Raw genomic sequence first — 20,655 nt, forward strand, 5'->3', positions numbered from 1 at the left:
CTCTATTCCTCTCCCTTCCTCTCTGTGGAAAATCAATAAAATATATTAAAAAAAATAAAATGCCTTTATACACTGAGTGGCCAGATTATTATGATCTCTGAATGTATAATAATCTGGCCACTCAGTGTATATCTCAAGTAGTAAATCGTAAACTAAAAAATAAATCTAAAAAAAAAACCTTCTCTTCAATTGTGAAGGTGATATTTTTTAAAAGGGAATTTACCAGAAGAATCTATTTTGTCCCCACCAAAAAATAAAAGTACTTGAACTTTAAACAAATTCACATTTTATTTACGTCGAAATAAACTGTACAAAATTGACTTTCTTCACCAAAAATAACAGCAATATTTTCTGTATTATTCCTAGATAAACTACAAAACACATTTTTGTAGGTTGTCTAGGTTTTACTTATAAATCAAGACGAGGCAGTAGATATAATCATGGAAAAAGACAGAATAAAAAAGACCAATCTGTTGTCAGTATCCATGGCCTCTGATCCTGTCTTGACCATGAAACAGAAGTGTTCAACATATACTTGCTAAAAAGCTTATGAAGATATAGGCTCAACAAAGGAATGTAAACAGCAACACCCAGATGGGGAACAATGGCAGGTTCTTCCTTCAATGTTTAACAGTAACTTGTTTAAGATTATCGAATAAAGACAAAATCTATACTGAAATCCTTGTTTGGCAAGCTCACGTTTCTTTCACTATCTGATAATTTAACTGTTCATTACAGATTTTTAACAGCATACTTAAAACTCTTGCTATTCAAAGGTTAGTCATGAGCTTCATTGTAAAATTTTATGAAATGTATTACCCCCCATACCTTCTCAAAATTGATTTCTTCAAAGAACTGGTAACTCAATACCCAACAACTGGATCCACAGTGATAATAAATGTTATGTCTAAAATGACTTAACTAAAACAATTCCAAAGTGCCATTAGCAGAGATCACGCACAAGTGCAATGTGGCACTTTCAACGCTACCCTCTGGAAGAACAGTTAGTTCTCCAAAGCATGAGAGTTCAAACGGGCCATTTAAACAGTCAGATTATCCATGGCTAATGTATTCAAGATATTCAGTGATTAAGTGGCCTACGTGTATTTTATAGCTGTTCTGTGTTTTCAAATTTCCTAGATTTTTTTCAATATCAAATATAAGAGAACCCATTTTAAAAGTCTCTCAGGTATTTTCGATAGTTTCCGAATTATCTGTAGGAAGCTCTGATTTAGTTGTATAGAGTTTGATGTCCGTGTCCACCATTGAATCCAAATCATGTCTCATGTTCATATCAAAATGTATGTTAAGCAAAGCTAAGCTACTTGACCTTTGGTCTGTCAAAGCGTTCCTCGGGTAATGCTGTGAGACGCTTCCGCCCATTTTCATAGCGTTTCATTCTCAACCTTCATCATCGCAGGGAGAGTACGTAGGACCTTCAGCAATGCATCAACATTAGGAAAAAATTTGATGTCTGGTAGGTGGAGGGCTTCATAAATGGTGGATGGAAGCTCTATGTCTTTCCCTCTGTGTTTCCACTTGATTCTCCAACAATGCGGCTCGGCTGAGAGTGCGTCAGGCAGGACTGGATAAGTCGCTTCTGTACATGTCAGCATGGTGCTACTCCGGTGTATTGAATTGGAGCCGTCCCATGACAGAGGGGACCAGAGATCAACATTTAAGAGCTTCGGGGTGCTTTTGTGAGACTCTCTCTTTCAGTTCCAGAATCATGTGTTCCGCTGTTGGGAACGCTTACAGCTTCTTTATAGTAGCTCTCAGAGGTCAGCTGAGAGTCCAGGTTCCCTTGATGAGCTCTGCGGAATTTCCCAGGGAGCTTCATCCGAATATCAACTGTGGTTGCCAAATTGGTGGCTTCCTCAAACCAAAATTCACGATGATAAACTTCAATATCTTCCATCACTTCGTTTAGCGCATGCAGCACCGCAGTCAAGCTACTGGCTGCAAAGAAGACATCAGAGGTCTGACCCTGGAGATTTTTCCCAAAGGCTCTTGTAAAAGAGAGAACATTTTTAAGAACAACAATGGTAACAACGAAATCAAAATCTGTTATAGCACTACAGAGTACAAATGCTCGGCCTGCTATACAGTTATTCCATCTAATATTTGTATCATTATTTATACCATCTAAACATAAAACAAATGCTTGTAGGAGGTCCACTAAGACTTCAAAAGCATCATGCCTGCCCGTCCACTGAGAATGGCAAATTTCCTTCAGTTCTTTACCCCTTTCCTCATTGTTCTGAAAGAGGACAGAAATTACATTGTCAAGCTCTAAAAGCAGTTGTGGTGATCGATGGAAGAAAGAACAGACTTCCTCAATTGTTCCTAACGCAACAGACACTCCCACAACAGGCACCGATTTTGCCAACCACATATTTAAGGCACAGGAAGAGCAGAGTGTGTAGACAGCTTGGGGATATTTCTCCAAAAGTCTAGAAGCAACAACTTTCATTTTGGAAGAAAATCCACTGGACACAATGTAAGCCTGGCCACGACAATATTCCATGTTTAATCCCCACTTTTCGGTGATCGTAGTGTGAAATTTCATAGCCAGAATTTCCGCATCAGCTTCGTAAGGCAGGAAACCCACAAATTCCTCTCTCAGGTTATGAGCTTCGTCAACAAACCTCACCAGCACGGGCAGGTGCTCTGCCCCTGCTATGTCCACTACGTCGTCAGTGAGAATGGAAAAGAAGTGGGAGTCTCTCACTTCCCTGAGCGTTTCTTCCCGAATGCAGCTCTCACAGATCTCCAGCATCTGTTTCTGCTGTGCTTTTGAACAGAACAGGGTGTTGACTGCTGTTGTCTCAAAGCGCTTCCTCAGAACCTCTTCCCCCGAATTTATCCGGCACTCCAGCAGTGCCTGGAAGTTATCGGGAGTAAAGAGACCTTCTGGGACTTCATCCGCTTCGTGTCCATCTAGAGGTATGTTTTGTTTTCCCATAAGAATCAAAATTTCAAATAAAGATTTTAAGTATTCTTTGTTTTCCTTCTCTTCAAGGGTTAAAGGTAAAATGTCTTCATCCTGTTCTTCACCCACGTCTGTATTGGAGTTCTGAGCATTGCTGTTATTGATCTCTTTATGTTTTTGTTCCTGTTCAGAAGTTTCGTCAACTGGAAAACAGAGAATTTTAAAAACAGACTTATGAGGAACCATACAAAGAAATAAAAATGCATTCTTTATTTTTTTAAATACTTAAAATCCACCAACTTATTTATTCAACATTCACAGAACACCTACTGGACCACAGTCTAGGACAGAGATTACACCCTAATGGGGAAGACAAACACTGTGAACAGAGATGTATTTTAATCCTCCATGTAAATGCTCTTGTAAGGAACAATAAACTTAACAAGGCACATCACACACAGAGTAATAAGACAGTAAGTGCACTCAGAAAAAGGAAGAGGAAGTGAGTATTTATGACATACTGTGTTGACATTCTATATGTATCCCACTACTCCCTCTACAGGCAGATGGTATCAACCCCATTTGACAAATGACAGTAAATAACCGCTCAAGGTCACAGATGCAGACAGAAAGATGGAGATGAGCCCTAGCTGGATGGCTCAGTTGGTTAGAGCGTTGTCCCATACACCAAAAGATTGTGGGTTTGATGCAGTCTGGTAAACACAGGAGGCAACAAATGGAAGTGTCTCTCTTCTCCGCTCCTCCGGCCCCCTCAAATCAGTAAAAACATCCTCAGGTGAGGATTTAAAAAAAAAAGAGGTGAAATTGAAATTCAAGCTTGTCTGGCTTCAAGGTCCATGCTGATCCTGTTTTTATTGCTATACTTTTATATGGGAGTTGAGACACCTATAAAAACTAATGTAATGTAAAGTATGTCCATATAATTTCCAGGGCTAATACTATAATTTTAGAAGTTTTAGCCTAATTTCTTCATATTTGGATGGCAGTGCAGTGAAGCGTTTGACCTACAGACATACACACAACCCTGCAAGTCGTGGCCTCTGTGGTCCATGAGTTCATTTCTAACCATCATGGGTTTTAGAAGCTCCAACAACAAAATGAATGTAGTTCCTCAAATCTGGTACCCTGTTTCAAGCCACTCTACCTCTGCACAGAATATCCTTCCCTTTTCTTTGCCTGAGTCCTTGTCTCCTCATCTGAAAAGGGGGAAAATAACAGTGCTTACTTCAGGGCTATTGTCAGAATTAAATGAACTGATATAAGCAGAAAGGCTTTTGGACTCCTACCCTCTATAAGGCTAAATATCCCCATAGCATTTACTCCTTAAATAATTACCAAGAACCTATCATGCACTATACATTGGGTGGACAGATTCTACTTCTGTCCTTAGTGCTGCCTTCCCTGCTCTGTATCGGAACACACTGTGTGCCTGCCACCCCTACACACTGACAGCACCTAGTGGGCACAGTGTATGGTGTATAGGCACTCAATAAAGACAAACTGAACTAAGGTTTAGTTGCACAAACAATTCCAAAACATTCTCACAGGTTTTGAACATAAAACATATTTATTTGTCCTTACCAGGTCAAGGCCTTTTTAAAAGGCATTCAGAAGTTGTCATTAACACTAGCACTTACTTTTTTTCTGTTTTAGTGTCCTGATTTCATCTTCACTCTAAATGATAAGAAAAAAAGAGAGAAAAATCTTTATGAAAACTGAACTCTAGAATAGCATGTAGACTCACAAGTAAAAAGCATATTTGGAGTCAAATTTAATTCTTTCAAGAGCATACATACATTCTTTATAAGAAATACATTATTCAAACAGATAGATAATGGAAAAACTAGAACAATTAATTTGCTCATGACTCCAAGCTTATAATAAATTTCTAGAGGAGAAAGAACACAAATTTAATTTACTTTATATCTAAATCATTGGATTATAAGTGTTTAACTATCAGATAAAAGGCATGAATGTATACCACAGCACTTGAGATAAAATCCAAGGGGACACAAAATGATATGCCCTACCTCCTGCCACTCTAACCCAGAGGGATGAATTGTAAGTGGGAATTGCTGGATATCAAAACCTAACAAAAAAGCTATGAGAAATCCCTGGGAAGCAGAAGGTTACATAGGGCCAAGGGTTCGACCCCACAACAGCCAGTATGGAAAAAAATGAATGCATATAGCATATATAGCCAAGTGGCACATAAAGCGTTAGATTAAGGAAGAACTTCCCAATTGTGTCCTCCTCTCTCTAACCCACTGCAATGGTTACTACTCCCGGCAGGAAAGCAACAGTACCAGTGACAGCTGGAGACAGCAGGCTATCTGCTGGGCAGCATGGGGCATGATACTGATATGAAGGAATGTCAGCGGGCTAACTACCCCTCTTCATCCTGTGGGCTGTCAGAGTAATTTAATTTTGTTGGCCTAAGGTTAACAAAGAGCAGGTAGGTTTCAATCATCTAAAGCAGCGTTTCCCAAAGTGTGGTACGCGTACCCTCAGAGTTTGGTGGAAATATGCACTGCACCATGCTTAGCTGCGCCTAATTCTATGTTCTCATGAGTACGAGGGGTACTCAGCGTTATGAAAATTACAGAAGGGGTACACATATGTCAAAAGTTTGGGAAACACTGATCTAAAGGATATCAAAGGAATATAAAAACACACATAAATAATGCCATATACAGAAACTGAGAAGCTTTTCTAAACCTTGTCAATACTTAATGGCAATAGAATCCTATCTCTAGGAAAAACTATCCATGTCTTAACTTTTAAACTTTCTCTTTCTGTATCCATATGTGCTAAATTCTGGAAATATACCTCAGTTCCACTTTCCTTACAAGAAAAGGTAGTGTTTTGTTTTTCTTCACAGGAAGGAAAGGAGCTAGTGGCCTGTAATTAACAGCACACTTTGGCCCAAGTCAATGAGTACCAGTTGGCTAAATCTGAGAGACATTTTCCAATTTAAATACTATAACAAACTTATCATTTTACACCCTGGCTACTTCAATAATAACCATAGCATTCATTTCCTGTACAGGTACCTTTGAAATAGAGAGTCACTTGGTTCAATTTTAACATGAATATATCTATTTGATTTCATAGTATCCCGGGGGTTTGGAAAGCTTAAAGCGTATTAACATACCAATTCTTTTATTCGTTTTCTGTGTCTACTATGTGGATTGTTCAAATGACTGGTAAGATCAAATATTGTTGGTATTGCATTATCTCGAAGAACTGTCCTATAAGGACTCTGAAAAAGAAAAATATGTTACTTCAGGGCTAGTCCTTAAGAATGTATTACATATAAATAAAATTCTACATTAATGATTCTCCAGTACTCCTTCAACTCCAGCACTAAAGTATTGATGGTGTCAATCCAAATCAGCTTATTTCTAGCTCTTTTCATATTTGCCCTTTTGGTAATCATATTATTATAAATTAGGAAACTGAACTAATGATATGCATAAAAAATAAAATGTATTTGCATTTTGCATATCCTTTTTAATAAAAGGCTAATATGCAAATCGACCAAATGGCAGAACTACTGATTGCTATGATGTGCACTGACCAACAGGGGGCAGACGCTCAATGCAGGAGCTTCCCCCTGGTGGTCAGTGCTCTCCCGTAGGGGGAGTGCTGCTCAGCCAGAAGCCAGGCTTACAGCTGGCCTGTCGAGCGCAGCGGTGGTGGCGGGAGCCTCTCCTGGCTCCACGGCAGCACTAAGGACGTCCCTGAAGGCTCCTGGACTGCAGGACGGTGCAGGCTGGGCTGAAGGACACCCTGAGTGCTCAAATTTCGTGCACCAGGCCTCTAGTATATATATAAATATTTCTAATTCAGAATCTTAGCTATTTTATCTATTCTGTTTTTCCATGAGCCCACTCAATCTATAGTAGGCACAAAAGTTTCTAAGAAAATCCAGTGTATGTTCTATAATAAGTTTTCCCTCCTTTACCTGCTATTCAGTCCACTTTTGCTATTATTTCTGAGAGGCACCTGGAGCAATGAAATAATATTGGACTGGGACACATGAGACTTAGAAACTAGTCCAAAGTCTAACAGTGACTCACCATATATAGTATATAATACACATAATACTTTCCCTTTTTAGACCTCAGTTCCTTTCTGAATAAAATTCAGGCATTGAACTAGATCCATAATTCCAAAAAAAAAATGAAAATGTTCAGATACTAAAGATCAAAATGCTTGCCATTTCAGTTATGTACTTTTATAAAATCTACCCACTTTTTTAGTTAACATTTTATTAAGCAATAAAAATTACAAAATAATTATTTAATGGGCTGGTTATATTTTTAACACAATAAAAAAAACTTATAAAATAAAGTGATGCATGTGCCACCTGAAATCACTCATACCCCAGATATCACTGGTGATATCCTATATAATAAAAGGCTAATATGCAAATTGTCCCCTCAGGAGTTCAACCCACTGGGAGTTCGACTGCTCACTATGATGTGTGCTGACCACTAGGGGGCTGCGTGAAATGTAGGAAGGCCCCAGCTGGCAGCTGGGGAAGGAAGGGCCCAATAGGCCCTGATCACCAGCCAGGTCTAGAGCAGTGTTTCCCAACCTTCTCTCATGATGAGAATCACCTGGTGGAGTTGTTAAAACACAGATTCCTGAATCCCAACTAAGAAGTGCTAAACTAGAATTTTTGGGAACATATAGGTAAAATTGTATACTTAACTAGTGCTCTAAGACAGATTTTATATACAGAGCACTAAGTTAGGTATGCAATTTTACCTATATGTTCTCAAAAATTCTAGTTTAGCACTTCTTAGTTGGGATTCAGGAATCTGTGTTTTAACAGCTCCACCAGGTGATTCTCATCATGAGAGAAGGTTGGGAAACACTGGTCTAGAGATTTCCTGCACCGGGCCTCTAGTGTGTGTGTGTGTGTGTATGAATGCGTGTACACACACACACACACACACAATCACACTTTGCAAACACTGAAATAGGTACTTCTAAATCCCCTTCTAATTCAGATGTTCTTATTGAAGAAAGACTATGCCCTATTCTAATTCCTGTTAATGCAACCCAACCAGGCTAAAAGCTAGATGCATACTTGGTGACAGTTTTCACAGCCAGCCCAGAGGAAGTCAGGTGGGACAAGAAATTTATTAAGAGGCAGAATAGCAGATGAATAACTGCTATTACATTCCCTCCCAGCTCATCCAGAGAAGCAGTGTCAGTAATTTCTCCCCAAATTTGCACTGATAAAGACACTTCATTTTAAAAAGCTTTCTCCAGAGCAGTGATTGTTTCAAAGCTGACTATTAAAGTCTAGTCAAAATATATGCCAAACAAAAATAACTTCTATATTTTTGCCCAGGGAAGGAAGGTTAGAAAGATATAATGGAAAGTACAGTTTACTCCTGAAAAACATGGAATTAAACTGCACAAGTACTCTTACATGTGGATTTTTTTTTTCAATAAATATTGCAAATATATTTTCTTAAGCTTACTTTATTGTAAAAATACAGTATATAATAAATAAAACACGCAAAATGTAGTAATTTTTTATTTATGTTATCAGAAAGGATTTCCAGTCAAAAGTAGGCTATAAGTTTTCAGAGAATCAAAGTTATACACAGATTTTCAACTGAGTGGGATGTTAGCACCACCAACCTCTGTGTTATTCAAAGGTCAACTCTATAGAAGTAAAGAACACACTACCTTAGGTTTTATCCAAAGAACTGTTAAACACTTTATCTCGGAAGAATTTCTATTCAGATTCAGTGTTTTCTAATTCAATCCCATGCCTCATGGGAAACACACACACACACACACACACACACACACACACACAAGGAAACCTAGTATTTCTTTTCTTTTTTAAAAGGTTTATTTAGAAAGTTACAGAGACAGTAGAAGTGAGCCAACTGGGCTGCATAGCCTCAACAAACAAGTTTCGGAAGTAAAAGAAGGGCCTTTGGAGCTTAGGACAGAGAAAGGCAAAGGTAGTACAGCTGGGGGAAGAGAAGAAAGGCAGGCTAGCTCCTGAGAGGGGGAGCACCTCAAAATCTGTTTCTTAAGGATACCCAGCTTCTAATGCTGGGCCAATTATCCCGACTCTACTATGAAGTTTGAATCAGGGATTAATTCAGGACACAGTCATTGAAGGGAGCAAAAGCTATACAACACTCAAAGCATCTCATCTTTCCCACTTAGTACTCTTCTCAAAAAGCAAGCATACACACATACAGAGTCAACTCTTAGTATCACCAATTATTACATAAGGATAGGAGAGATAAAACATTCTAATACATGTTTAAAATTCAAATTCACTTGCTATAAAAAATTTTAAAGACCGAAAACAATATATGGAAAACATGAAACTTTTAATACATACTTATCTATAAGCATGTATGCCTAAAAGGGCTATATTCAATTAATGTGTTTGATCATTTTAAAGCTGTATCAAGATTTAATCTTTAACTGCTGAATTAAGATTTGAGCATAAAGCAATAATCTTACTCTAGCATTAAAGTTAACACTTGGCTTTGGTTGAACTAGCCATGAATGTTTAGTAATAAGACTTTAAATGCCAAATTAATGAAGTTAATACTCGTAAACATTTGAATACAGATCTTAGGCAATCCAGCTTTTAATAGCAATATCTTCTAAATAAGTTTTAAAAATTCTCACATTTGAATTAATTTATTCAAGATTGAAGATTCATATGGATGCTTAAAAAGTAAATTTATTCATTGACTAACCAAGAATATGAGAATAAACTGTATGTTAAATTTCTCATATTCATCTTGTTGGAATTATCTAATTAAGAGACCATATTTATTACTAAAATAAAAATATAAAAATGCATAAGGCTTGTGTACATAAAATAATAATTTGGGACTATTTTACTTATTGTCAAAAATATACAGGTAGTTTGCCTTTTACACAGTAAGTCTATTTTGGTTGGTCATGACTATTATTACCCTCTTAACAAAGCAAGGCAAAATTATTCCTCAAATATTTGTGATTAAACTGTTGAACCGAAATTGGCTCACCTCCCAATGACTTCACAAGTATCTGCTTCAAATAATTTTGAGAAATAAATAACCCAATCATTCTTTAGTTTTCTGGTGCCTCTGCAAAATGTATCTGAAAAAAATACCAAAATAAATTCTGCATAACAATATATAGTGCACCTTAAATATCAAGTTTATATCTATCCCAAAATCTGGGATGATACATTAGCTATACCTAAATAAGAATATATGTATTATTTAATAAAACTGTCTTCCTAACTAGTTTTTAGTGTTTCGAGTCTACTCCATTTCAATCAAATCTGCCCTATACATGCCCTTTATGAATCCTAGCAATAGAAACAAAGAGGGTTAAAAATCATAGACCTCAGGAATTATCATGTCTAATCTCATTAGAAATTGGGGAACGTGACTTGGCCAAAATAAAAGTCAACAGTAGTGAGATTGTTAGTAGTAAGAGAGATCCAGGTCTTAATATAAAATTGCAAATTATTGATGGAAAATTTTTTTTACATTAATTGTATAATCTGCTTCCTGTTGGTTCTAACAATACTTAGAAAAACAAATACATGAAAACAAAGAGCTCCATTCCTCGAAGAAGATTTTACTCATAAAAAAGCTCTAGAGAAGCTGCTCCAAATAAAAACAGCAACTTTACCTTAAATAAATATATACTTTCATAATAGCTTAAAAATTGTCGGAAGATTATACAGAAAGTTTACAAGTGGTTAGTCGGCTCCAAATCTGTCTTCATCTTAAAAAAAAAAAAAAAAAAAATAGTGGAGGGGTATAAAGATACCCTCCAACATTTACACTTCCGACCAGATACTGAATGAGTTAGAGAAAACAAAAACCAAGTTCTTCTATTACTTACAGTTCTACAGATCATAGAGGTCTCAAAGTGTTTGGCACATAATCGATAATGTTTATTTAGTTGATCAGGTGTTTTATCTTCTAAGTCTGCTCGCCTACAATTTTCCACCCACTTCTGGCATCTATAAATAAAATCAAAATACAATTATGGGATATGAGTTCAACATTTAAATTTAGTTTCGAGGCAAATAGTATTATGGACCATAGATTCCTGCTCCTCTCTACCCACATAACATAACATAATTTAGTGAATTGATTAATAACAAAAGTGAGAGCTAGAAGAAACCTTAGATATCATTTAGTGCATTTAATTACAGACATGATTAAGAAGTAACTTGCTCAGAATCATGTACAAAATCAGCAGCAAAAATGAACTTAAATCCCAAGACTCTAAGCATCAGAAAGGATTCAATCACACCAGCAGTACAAATAAAAAGTTGCACACCATGAGATGAACAGCCTAACATTCTCCACAGGATTTCAACTTAAACAAGCATAGAAAGCAACACTGTCATTGTAGAAAATTAGTAAGTAAATGTTTAATTAATAACTACAATTTCTTATGGAAGCATGACAGTCTTACTACTAACATGATTTATTATTTACAATGATATGCACAGACTACATTTGAAGCTCCAAGAATGCAGGGATTGCATCTACACAATCTAGTTCACAGAAGGTGTTGAATATAGTGAACAAGACAAGGTCCATGCCTTCTTAGTGCTTAAATATCTGCAAAAATAATAATAATAATAATAAACACTAGCAATGAGCCAGACAATGTTCTAAGTCCTTTCCGAATTATTATTATCCCTTTTGTGCAAAAGAAATGAAGGCACAGAAATGTTAAGTTATTGGCTAAAGGTTACACCTAGATCTTTCTTGCATTCCTCAAATTTCTAGGAATAAAATTCTGCCATGAATAGTGCCACAAATTTGAAAACATTTATAATTATATCATAGTATTTTTTCTTATGTCTCAAGATCACAATTCACCCCTTCACAAACACTTTCTAACACTAATTCCCTCTTTCTCAATATATAACATTAAAGCCATGGTGAATGTTGGTTATCTAACCTAAATAAAATCATATCTAAATTATACGGAATTTCATTCAGCCAAGAAGCATTACTACTTACAATAATGATGCCCAAGATGTCTGTATTTTAATCATATAGCTACATAATTGTGCAATATGATTATAAGATGAATTAGGCTACTTTCAAGTTGATAACTGTTCATTAAAAGAAATAATTTAAGAGTGAAATGCAATCCACAAAATGGAAGAAGGTATCTGCAATACACATACCCAACAATGAACTCGTATCCAAAATATATATGAAGAACTCCTACAAATAAACCAGACAACCCGAGGTAAAAATGGACAAGAGACTTGAATAGGCAATTTGCAATTATTCAGATGGCCAATACACATCACAACAAAATGTTACTTCGCACCCAGAAGAATGACTACAGTGTAAAAGAGAAAATACCAAATGTTGATAAGAGGTGGGACAACTCTGCCTATCAACAGCATAAAAAAATATTTGGGAAAGGGAATGAAGGAGCTTAGCTAGATCTCACAAACATAATGTTGAATAAAACAAACCAGGCATGCATACTATGTGATTCCTTTTATATTAAATTCAAGAATAGATAAAATTTAACTATGGTGATTGTGCAGAAAGAGTTAATAGAGCAGGCCTGAGATTGCTATCCTTAGAAAGGCTTGCTTATAAGGTTGGCTATTTGGCTAGTATCTGGGTACTTGGCTGCTAAATAGTTTCCTACACTGACATAAAACTTGCCCTAACTCAGCCATGGCCAGGTTGCTGGTTAGAGCGCCATCCTGATACGCCAAAGTTGCAGGTTCAATCTCTGGTCAGGGCACATACAAGGATCAAGCAATGAATGCATAAACAAGTGAAACAAATAAACATTTCTCTCTCCTCCCTCCCTCCCTCTCTCTCTAAAAATCAATTGTTAAAAAGTTGCCTTAACTAATAAAGTGGCAATTATCCGATCTAGTAAATCCTATCTAATAAAAGTGATATGCAAATTAACCATCACTCCGAGACACCCACCAGGCAATCAGAGCAAGTATGTAAATTAACCCCAACCAAGATGGCTGCAGCCACAAAGAGCAAGGTGGAGGCTTGGGTTTCCCTGGCAATGGAGGAAGCCAAGCTTTCCACACATACCCTGGCCAGACAAGGCTTCCACTCAAGAGTACAAAGTTTCAATTATAGAATTGCTAATGATATGCTAAGGCTGCCCAACCATTCGCTATGACGTGCACTGACAACCAGGGTGCAGATGCTTCAACCAGTAGGTTAGCTTGCTGCTGGGGTCCAGTTGATCCGGACTGAGTAAGATGGGCCAGACATGCCCTGGAGCCCTCCTGCGGTTCCTCCCAGGCCTGACTGTGCACAGTTGGGGTCCCTCAGCCTGGCCTGCACCCTCTCGTAATCTGGGACCCCTCAGGGGATGTTGGAGAGCTGGTTTCAGCCCAATCCCACGGGCCACTTCCCTTGAGAGAGCACCAGACGCAGGGCTCAAGGCTGGTGCAAGCCTCTCCTGATCGGTACTGATTGTGCACAAGCCTAGTGGGGCATGAATGAGCAGGAGCGGCAGGTAGGAGCTGCAGGTGGCATCGGACTGCGGGTTTCAGTCCAATCCCTGCAGGCCATCCAGAGGGACCCCACCTGTGCATAAATCCATGCACAGGACCTCTAGTTAATTCAGTAAACACTTCTGGAAACTATTTCTTTATTATAATTAATTCTGCTCATGGTAAAAAAGAAACTGTCAAATACAGTAGAATTTGAAATCCTATACTATGAGGAGATTTGGTTTGGATAAAAAGACCTTGAATACATTATATTAAGTAAGATAAACCAGGCATAAAAGGACAATAATTGTATCATTTCACTTACATGAAATACATAGAACAAATTCATGGAGACTAAAAGTAGGTCAGAAAGGATGGGATGCTGGGGCGGGGAAGAGAGTATTATTGCTTAATAGTTATAATTTTTGCTTGGGGTAATAAAAAATCTTTGGAAATATATAGTGGTGATGGTTGCACAACATTGTGAATGTAATTAATGCCACTGACTTATACACTAAAATAATTAAAATGGCAAATTTTGTTATGTATATTTTATTAAATTAATAATGTACAATAAAAATATACTGAAAATCACTGAATTGTACTTTTTTGTTCCTGTTAATCTTTACCCTTGGATATTTTTTCTGTTGATTTTTAGAGAGGGAAAGGGAGGGAGGAAAAGAGAGGGAAAGGGCCGAGGAGGGAGGGAGTGGAATAAAGAGGGAGAGGGGGGAGAGGAGAGAGACACATTAACGTGAGGGAGATACATGGATATATCCACACACACACACACAGGACCAGGTGAATTACATCTCAATTAAAAATTTGTGTGTTTTTTTTAAGTTAAGAAAAGTTCATAATTTGGTCCTGGAATACTCAAATGACTAGGTATATGAAAAGGGCACAGACTTGCTCAGTATGGCCCTGGGGACAAAACTAGGAATTCCAAACCATAAACTATAAGGTGGTATATATTTCCACTCAAAACAAAGGAGAAACAATAACTAAAGCTTTCCAGAATCCTCAAATGTCCCCGGGGCAAAGCAGAGAATCATCACTGGAGGCTTTTTAGGCGAAGGCCCACCAGTCAGCAATGCACAGGACAACCCCTAAGAGGTCGACAAAGACCTTGAGTAGAATGCAAAAGTGTGTGTCTGTTTTTTCAAGTCCTTATGTTGATTCTCAAAGGGGGAGTGACCCCCACCCCACCAAAAAAAAAAAAAAAAAAAAAAAAGGTTAAAACACCACTACAACTGAGAAAATTCCAGCATTTCAAGGGATATTGTACTAGATCTAAAAATCCCTCCCAGATCTAAGGCTGTAAACCCTACAGGCCATACTCCTGGCTAAGGAGTGTAATGAAAAGAGAAGATATTCCCAAAAATGTCCTTGGGCTAAAATTTAGTTCAAATGAAGATAATGCTTATTAGGGTAAGGTTGAGTCAGATGGAGATTCTCTTCTCTGGGCCCACAGAACCCCAAAATTATGCCTCATTCTCCTGAGCTAGTTCCTCCTCATCTCCCCGAACTTTTAAAACATTAGGAACACTGCAAGGCACAACCCACCAACTTAACTCTGCTTTATTTAACATACACCCTGGCTTCAAATACCCTCTATAAACTGAGAACATCCATATTTATAATCTCCAGTCTTGAAGTCTCTAAATCCCAGACTTGCATATCTTTTTAATGGTTTTAGCTCTTAAATATTTAGGTCACTGATCTAAATATGGGCCACTGTGAGTTTATTTCTAGATATGGTTATGAAGAAAGACATCTATTCCTGAATGTCTATCAGGTGTCTTAAACTTCATGTCTCAAATCAAACCTTTAATATTCCCCATCTAAACCATTTAATTGGCTTCATCTTCAAAACATATCTCAAATGCAACAACTTACCGCCGCGGCCACCTCTACTAACCTAATTTATTGCAATTGCCATTAATCTGTCTTCTGTTCTCACCTTTGCTTCCCTCCAGTTTATTTAACAAGCAGCCAGTGATCTTGTTTAAAGCATATGTCGCTGCTCTAAACCCTTTGATGGCTTCCTATATCATTCAGAATAAATGCCCAAAGTGCTTCCCAGGGCCTACAATGTCCTAACTGCCCTTCCCTGGCACCCCCTCCCCCCCACACACACACACTTTTCTGGTCTCATCTTTTCCCTCTCCCTCCTTCCTTAAACCATCACTAGCAGTCCATGGACTTGTGGCTGTACCTCTAACAAGCATGCCCCGCCTTTGCATTTACTGTTTCCACAGATTGGAATGTTCTTCCCATAGAAATCTTCATGGCTCTAGCCCCCTTACCTACCACTGGTCTTTGCTCTAATTCTACTTCCTAGTGAGTCCTTCTCTGATTACCTTATTTAAAATAGCAACTGTGGCCGAGACCGGTTCGGCTCAATGGATAGAGCGTCGGCTTGGGGACTGAAGGGTCCCGGGTTCGATTCCAGTCTAGGGCACGTACCTCAGTTGCCGGCATATCTCCAGTAGGGGGTGTGCAAGAGGCAGCTGATGGATGACTCTCATCGATGTTTCTAACTCTCTCTCTCCCTTCCTATCTGTACAAAATCAATTAAAAATATATTAAAATAAAAAATAGCAACTGTGCTTCTCCTGCTACTCCTTATTCCCCTCTACCCCACAACATGCGCCTTTTCTCCATGGGACTGTGTGTATCACACCTGACGCGTGACATTTTAGTCTGTTTCCCCCCACTAGAAGGTAAACTCCATAAGAATTGTTCATACACTCCCAGTGCTCAGAACAATGCCAAGCACATAGTAGGCCTTTCGTAAATACTTGTGGAACTAATAAATATAAAAGCATGTTACATTACAATCGTCTACTTATATTTGCCTCTTGAATGCACTGTGAGCTTTCTGCAGGCAACACTCATTCTCTTGTGAATTTCCTGCACCCAAGACACAGCAGGTGGGTTGCTTTGAAATGACTACATCAACGACAGGCCAAGGGGGGGAAAAATCCTCAGCCTTTCGAACAATCCCTATGCTGTCACTCCGAGTGTGTGAAGGCGTCAATACCAATGCCTGCGCCTGCACGTGTCCTTCCCTCACCCTCGCCCCCTTCCACCCGTTATCCCCACAATAACCGAACGAGAGAGTGAGCTAACGGCCAGAGCTGGAAGGAGTATCAGGATCCGGGAGGAAAGAAATTGTGACCTAAGATCAAAGAAGGTGGCCGGACTCGATCCGACCAGAAACACTGCCCCGGGGGGTGGGGGGTGCCAAGAAGAGGACAGAGCCCGGGTGACGACCCTCTTTTGACAGCTGGGGAGGCGGAAGCCCCGAGAAGAAAGCGACTGGCCCGAAGTCACACAGCGAGCCAACCGGGGCCAGAGCCCCCTCTGACCGGCCCGCCGCCGCCCCGGCGGCCTCTCGCTCCGCGCGGTGCCCTGGGCCCCGAACCCCCGGCGGCGCACGTGCTCCCAGGCCCCCGGTGGCCCGCGCGGCCCCTGCTCGCGGCCCGTTCTCCGGCGGGGTCCGCGGCTGGGGCCGACGACGGTGCCGCCCCCCGCCTCCCACACGCCCCTCGCGGCCCGGGACCCGCAGGGGGAGCCCGGGCTGCCCGCTCGGCGCCGGCCGCTCACCTGGCCGGGTCCCTCGGGAACCTGAAGAAGGCCAGGTCCGACTGCGTGCTCTTCCGCGTGCAGTTGGGGGCCGCGCAGAAGTTCGGCATCGTCGCCCGCCCGCCCGCGGGCCGGCCCGGCGCTCCCCTCCCCGCCTCCTCAGGGCAGCCCGCCCGCCCGTCGGGGCCGGGGAGGGGAGCCCGGCCGGCCGGCCCGGCCGAGCGGCTCCGGCAAAGGCCGGCGCGCCGCGGGGAGGGGAGGGGCGGGCGGGCGGAAAAGCCGCGAGGGGCAGGAGGGGCGCCGCGGTCCGAGGCCGAGCTGGGGACGCGGCTCCACAGTGCTGTGAGCGGCCGGGAGGATTTACCGCCGCCACCGCCGCTGGTGCACCTCCCGCCCGCCCGGGACGCTGCCGCCTCCTTCCCACAATGCACCCCGGCGCCCGGGGGTGCCCTCTCTCTTCCCTTCGTCTTCCTCCCCCGCCCCTTCCTTTCCGCCGACTTCTACCGAGGCGGGCGCGCGTGCGCGTGCGCGGGGCAGCGGGTGCGGCGAGGCGGAGGCGGGGCCTGCCCGGCGGAGGAGGCCACTGCGCATGCGGGCGTGTCTCCCGGGGACGCTAGAGCTGGCGGGTGCGAGGCCTCTCCGGTAGGTCTGCCGTGCGCGGGGTTCTGCACCTCGGAGCCCAGCTTGCACGTTCCATCACTGGTGCTTCTCCGCTTGCTCAGGATACCACCACGTAGGCCTCTGTTGCAGAAATCGCCAGGCTTCTAAAGGGCCGCAGACTCGGGCCGACCTTGGCGACAGACTTGAGCGTTCCCGGCAGATCTGAGTGCACGAGTTAGATGCAGACGTGGGTTTGCAGAAGGTTTCATTTTGCCCCAGTGTTGCAGCTACTCCTTGGCACCATTAGCTTCTCAGAACGGTCTTCCCCGGCCTCGACTGAAAGCTGAGGTGCGAAAACTCAGAAAAGCGGTTGTTATTCTTTCCGGGTGAGGCTTCCACAGAGGATCAAGAAGAGGGAGCACCCTGATTCCCCTTGCAACCGGATAGAGAGAGACCTGTTCCTTTGGGTAGAGATCGGTCTCTTTGTCTTCCCCCTCACAACCGTGACCTGTTAACGTTCCCATATTTGCCACACAAAAAAATGAGTGACCGCTATCTAGAGCAAAGGATGAGTATAAAATTTTGCGTGAAAAGGAACAAGTCTGTAAGTGAGACCCACTACCTTTTAAAAGAAGCGTATGGGACTGAGGTCATGTCGAGGGCCAGAGTTTATGACTGGCACAAAAGGTTTAAAGAAGGGCGGGAAGATGTTCGAGATAATGCTCGGAGTGGCCGTCCAGTGACCCACCGGACGGATGAAAATATCCAGAAGGTCAAGGACTTGGTTTATTCAAACAGGCAGCTAACAGTGAGGATGATGGCTGAAAAGTTAAATTTAGACAAAGAAACTGTTAGACTTATTCTGAAGGAAAACTTGAACATGAGAAAAGTTCCTGCCAAAGTTATATCAGGTATTCGGAAGGGTGAACCTAAACCTGGGAAACTTGACTTTCTTTCTGGTCATTCCAAAGAAAGTAGGAAAAATGGCTTGTGTCTGAAGAAAGAGGTAGCAAGTTCTGAAACATGGAGTCACCTCCAGTGCGAAGCTGGTGGGGAAATGCCGCTGCCTGAACCTCATCCCAGAACCCACTCTCCTGCCAGCCAGTCCCAAGGCCTGCTCTTCAACAAGCCTTCCCCCCAGGGCAGCTCAGGATTGGTTCACCCTGTGGTGAAAGGACCTCCCCGAGGGAGCTGAACCTGAGCTAGAAAGCTGCCTCACTGTTAGGCACCTTCATTTACTGCTTCTCTACATTCAATCTTGTCTGCCACCCTCCATGCCATGGCTCTCCTAGTTACTCTGCTGGACTGTTGGGCCCGCCATCTTCCTTGCTGTTCTCCACAGCTTTGAAAAATCTTTAGCTGTTAACTTCTAATGTTTGCTTGTTCTTTGATTTCTTTTACTTAACAAGTTTGGATCTCTTCACTGCCCAGGCCTTAGATCATTGTGGCTGTCTTGTTCCTATGTTCTTAACGGTTCTGCCTCAGGGAGTCACACCAGTGAGAGGTGGGAGCAGATCTCCTGCTGGAGTCTGTATCCGCCCAGGGAGGCATACTCTTCCGGGAGGGACCCCAAGAGAAGGCCTCCAGTTCCAGTCTGCTTCACAGTCAGGGCCAGAGGTATGGTCCAGAAGGGAATATCATGCTGATATAGTGAGCAATACTAAGGGTCAGTGTGGCCCAAATGATTCATTGTGACCGCCCCCCCCCCCTGCCCAAATTGGTTGGCCAACCCATATTTGTATTGATCTACCCCTCACAAAAGAGCTGGGTTTGTTTCATTTTAGTCCTGTGCTTTCGACCCCCCTCCCCCCCAATCCCATCCCTACTCATTTGGGGTATCTTCTCTGCTGGAAGAGGAGGATCTGATCCCTGAAAATATAAACCAAGGGACTCAAACCCAGGCTGTGCTGTGTGGGGAGGGAAACCAGGTGACACCCTAGATCCTGTATTAAGGGAGTCTGCTGTCTACGTGCTCATGTCGATACCCACACAGCAGCCTGATTTTAGTGACTATCACCAACATTTTGAGCACCTGCATTTTTAGAACTTTGCTGGACACTGATAGTGTGACCTTATGATACAAAATCACCAAGTGCTGGGTAGATTGCATGGTAGGTGGTTCTTGAGCAGGATCTATAAGGAAAGATAGAGCAAGGGGCTAGGAAGTTAGGGAGAGCTTTCCAGGCAGGTGGAACAGCATGAGGCTTGGAAGCTACATTAGTAAGAAAATGATGGTACTTTTGGCTGAAATAGCAAAGTCCAAGGAGGAAGATAATGGTATTGCAGAAGATTAACAATTTGGAATCATTTTACTTCCTCTCCTCTGCTCCAAACTCTATGCCAGTCTATGAATAGTGGATAGGTTTATAATAACCTACTTACTTCATTATAATAACCTACTTATTTGATTATTATCTCATCAACCCCTTCTCCCCAAAGCAATCTATATACTAGTAAGTTCAAACCCCTTATATTTTCCTGCCTCTCTGCCAGGACTTATGGAATGGATCTTTTCTCAAGTGGATTCCAAGTAATGAAACATCTCAGCATGTCTGGTGGAGGTGAAGGATGGTCGGTAATCAATACCCTGTTTCCCCGAAAATAAGACAGTGTCTTATATTAATTTTTGCTCCCAAAGATGAGCTAGGTCTTATTTTCAGGGAATGTCTTATTTTTCCATGAAGAAGAATATGGTACACATTTATTGTTAAATGAAAATAAAGAAAATTTATTACCTGTATACGGTACGGTGGTATGGTAGTTGTCAACACAAACCAGACAAACTGAATCCTACAGTATCAAGAATTTACTCATTTATTCAATGACAATCATGTCATCATCTTCTGGAACATCATCATAACAGTCCAATTCCTAAATTTCCTGGTGAATTTCTTGTGACTCTCATTTCTTTCAGAATCAGTGGACCAAATCTCATGTTTAGCCTAGGGGGGCCTTATTTTTGGGGGGATGCCTTATATTTCACTCAGAAGGAAACCTG

At 41.3% G+C, this 20,655-nt stretch overlaps 2 protein-coding genes across 2 annotated transcripts; one reads left to right on the plus strand and one right to left on the minus strand.

Moving 5' to 3' along the window:
• Positions 1-269: 269 nt before the first annotated feature.
• THAP12 (THAP domain containing 12) lies at positions 270-17,500 on the minus strand. The gene is given in 9 exon segments (XM_036426882.2): positions 270-1,359; positions 1,361-1,393; positions 1,395-1,580; positions 1,582-1,746; positions 1,748-3,135; positions 4,591-4,627; positions 6,108-6,215; positions 10,856-10,976; positions 17,079-17,500. Coding segments are annotated over 9 exon segments (2,301 nt in total). The 5' UTR covers positions 17,168-17,500; the 3' UTR covers positions 270-1,185.
• A 133-nt stretch (positions 17,501-17,633) lies between these two features.
• GVQW3 (GVQW motif containing 3) lies at positions 17,634-20,311 on the plus strand. The gene is given in 2 exon segments (XM_036426883.2): positions 17,634-18,764; positions 18,766-20,311. Coding segments are annotated over 2 exon segments (630 nt in total). The 5' UTR covers positions 17,634-18,198; the 3' UTR covers positions 18,830-20,311.
• The last annotated feature ends 344 nt before the right edge of the window (positions 20,312-20,655 follow it).

The sequence above is a fragment of the Pipistrellus kuhlii genome, unplaced genomic scaffold (assembly GCF_014108245.1).
Source record: "Pipistrellus kuhlii isolate mPipKuh1 unplaced genomic scaffold, mPipKuh1.p scaffold_m20_p_9, whole genome shotgun sequence".
Lineage (NCBI taxonomy): Eukaryota > Metazoa > Chordata > Mammalia > Chiroptera > Vespertilionidae > Pipistrellus > Pipistrellus kuhlii.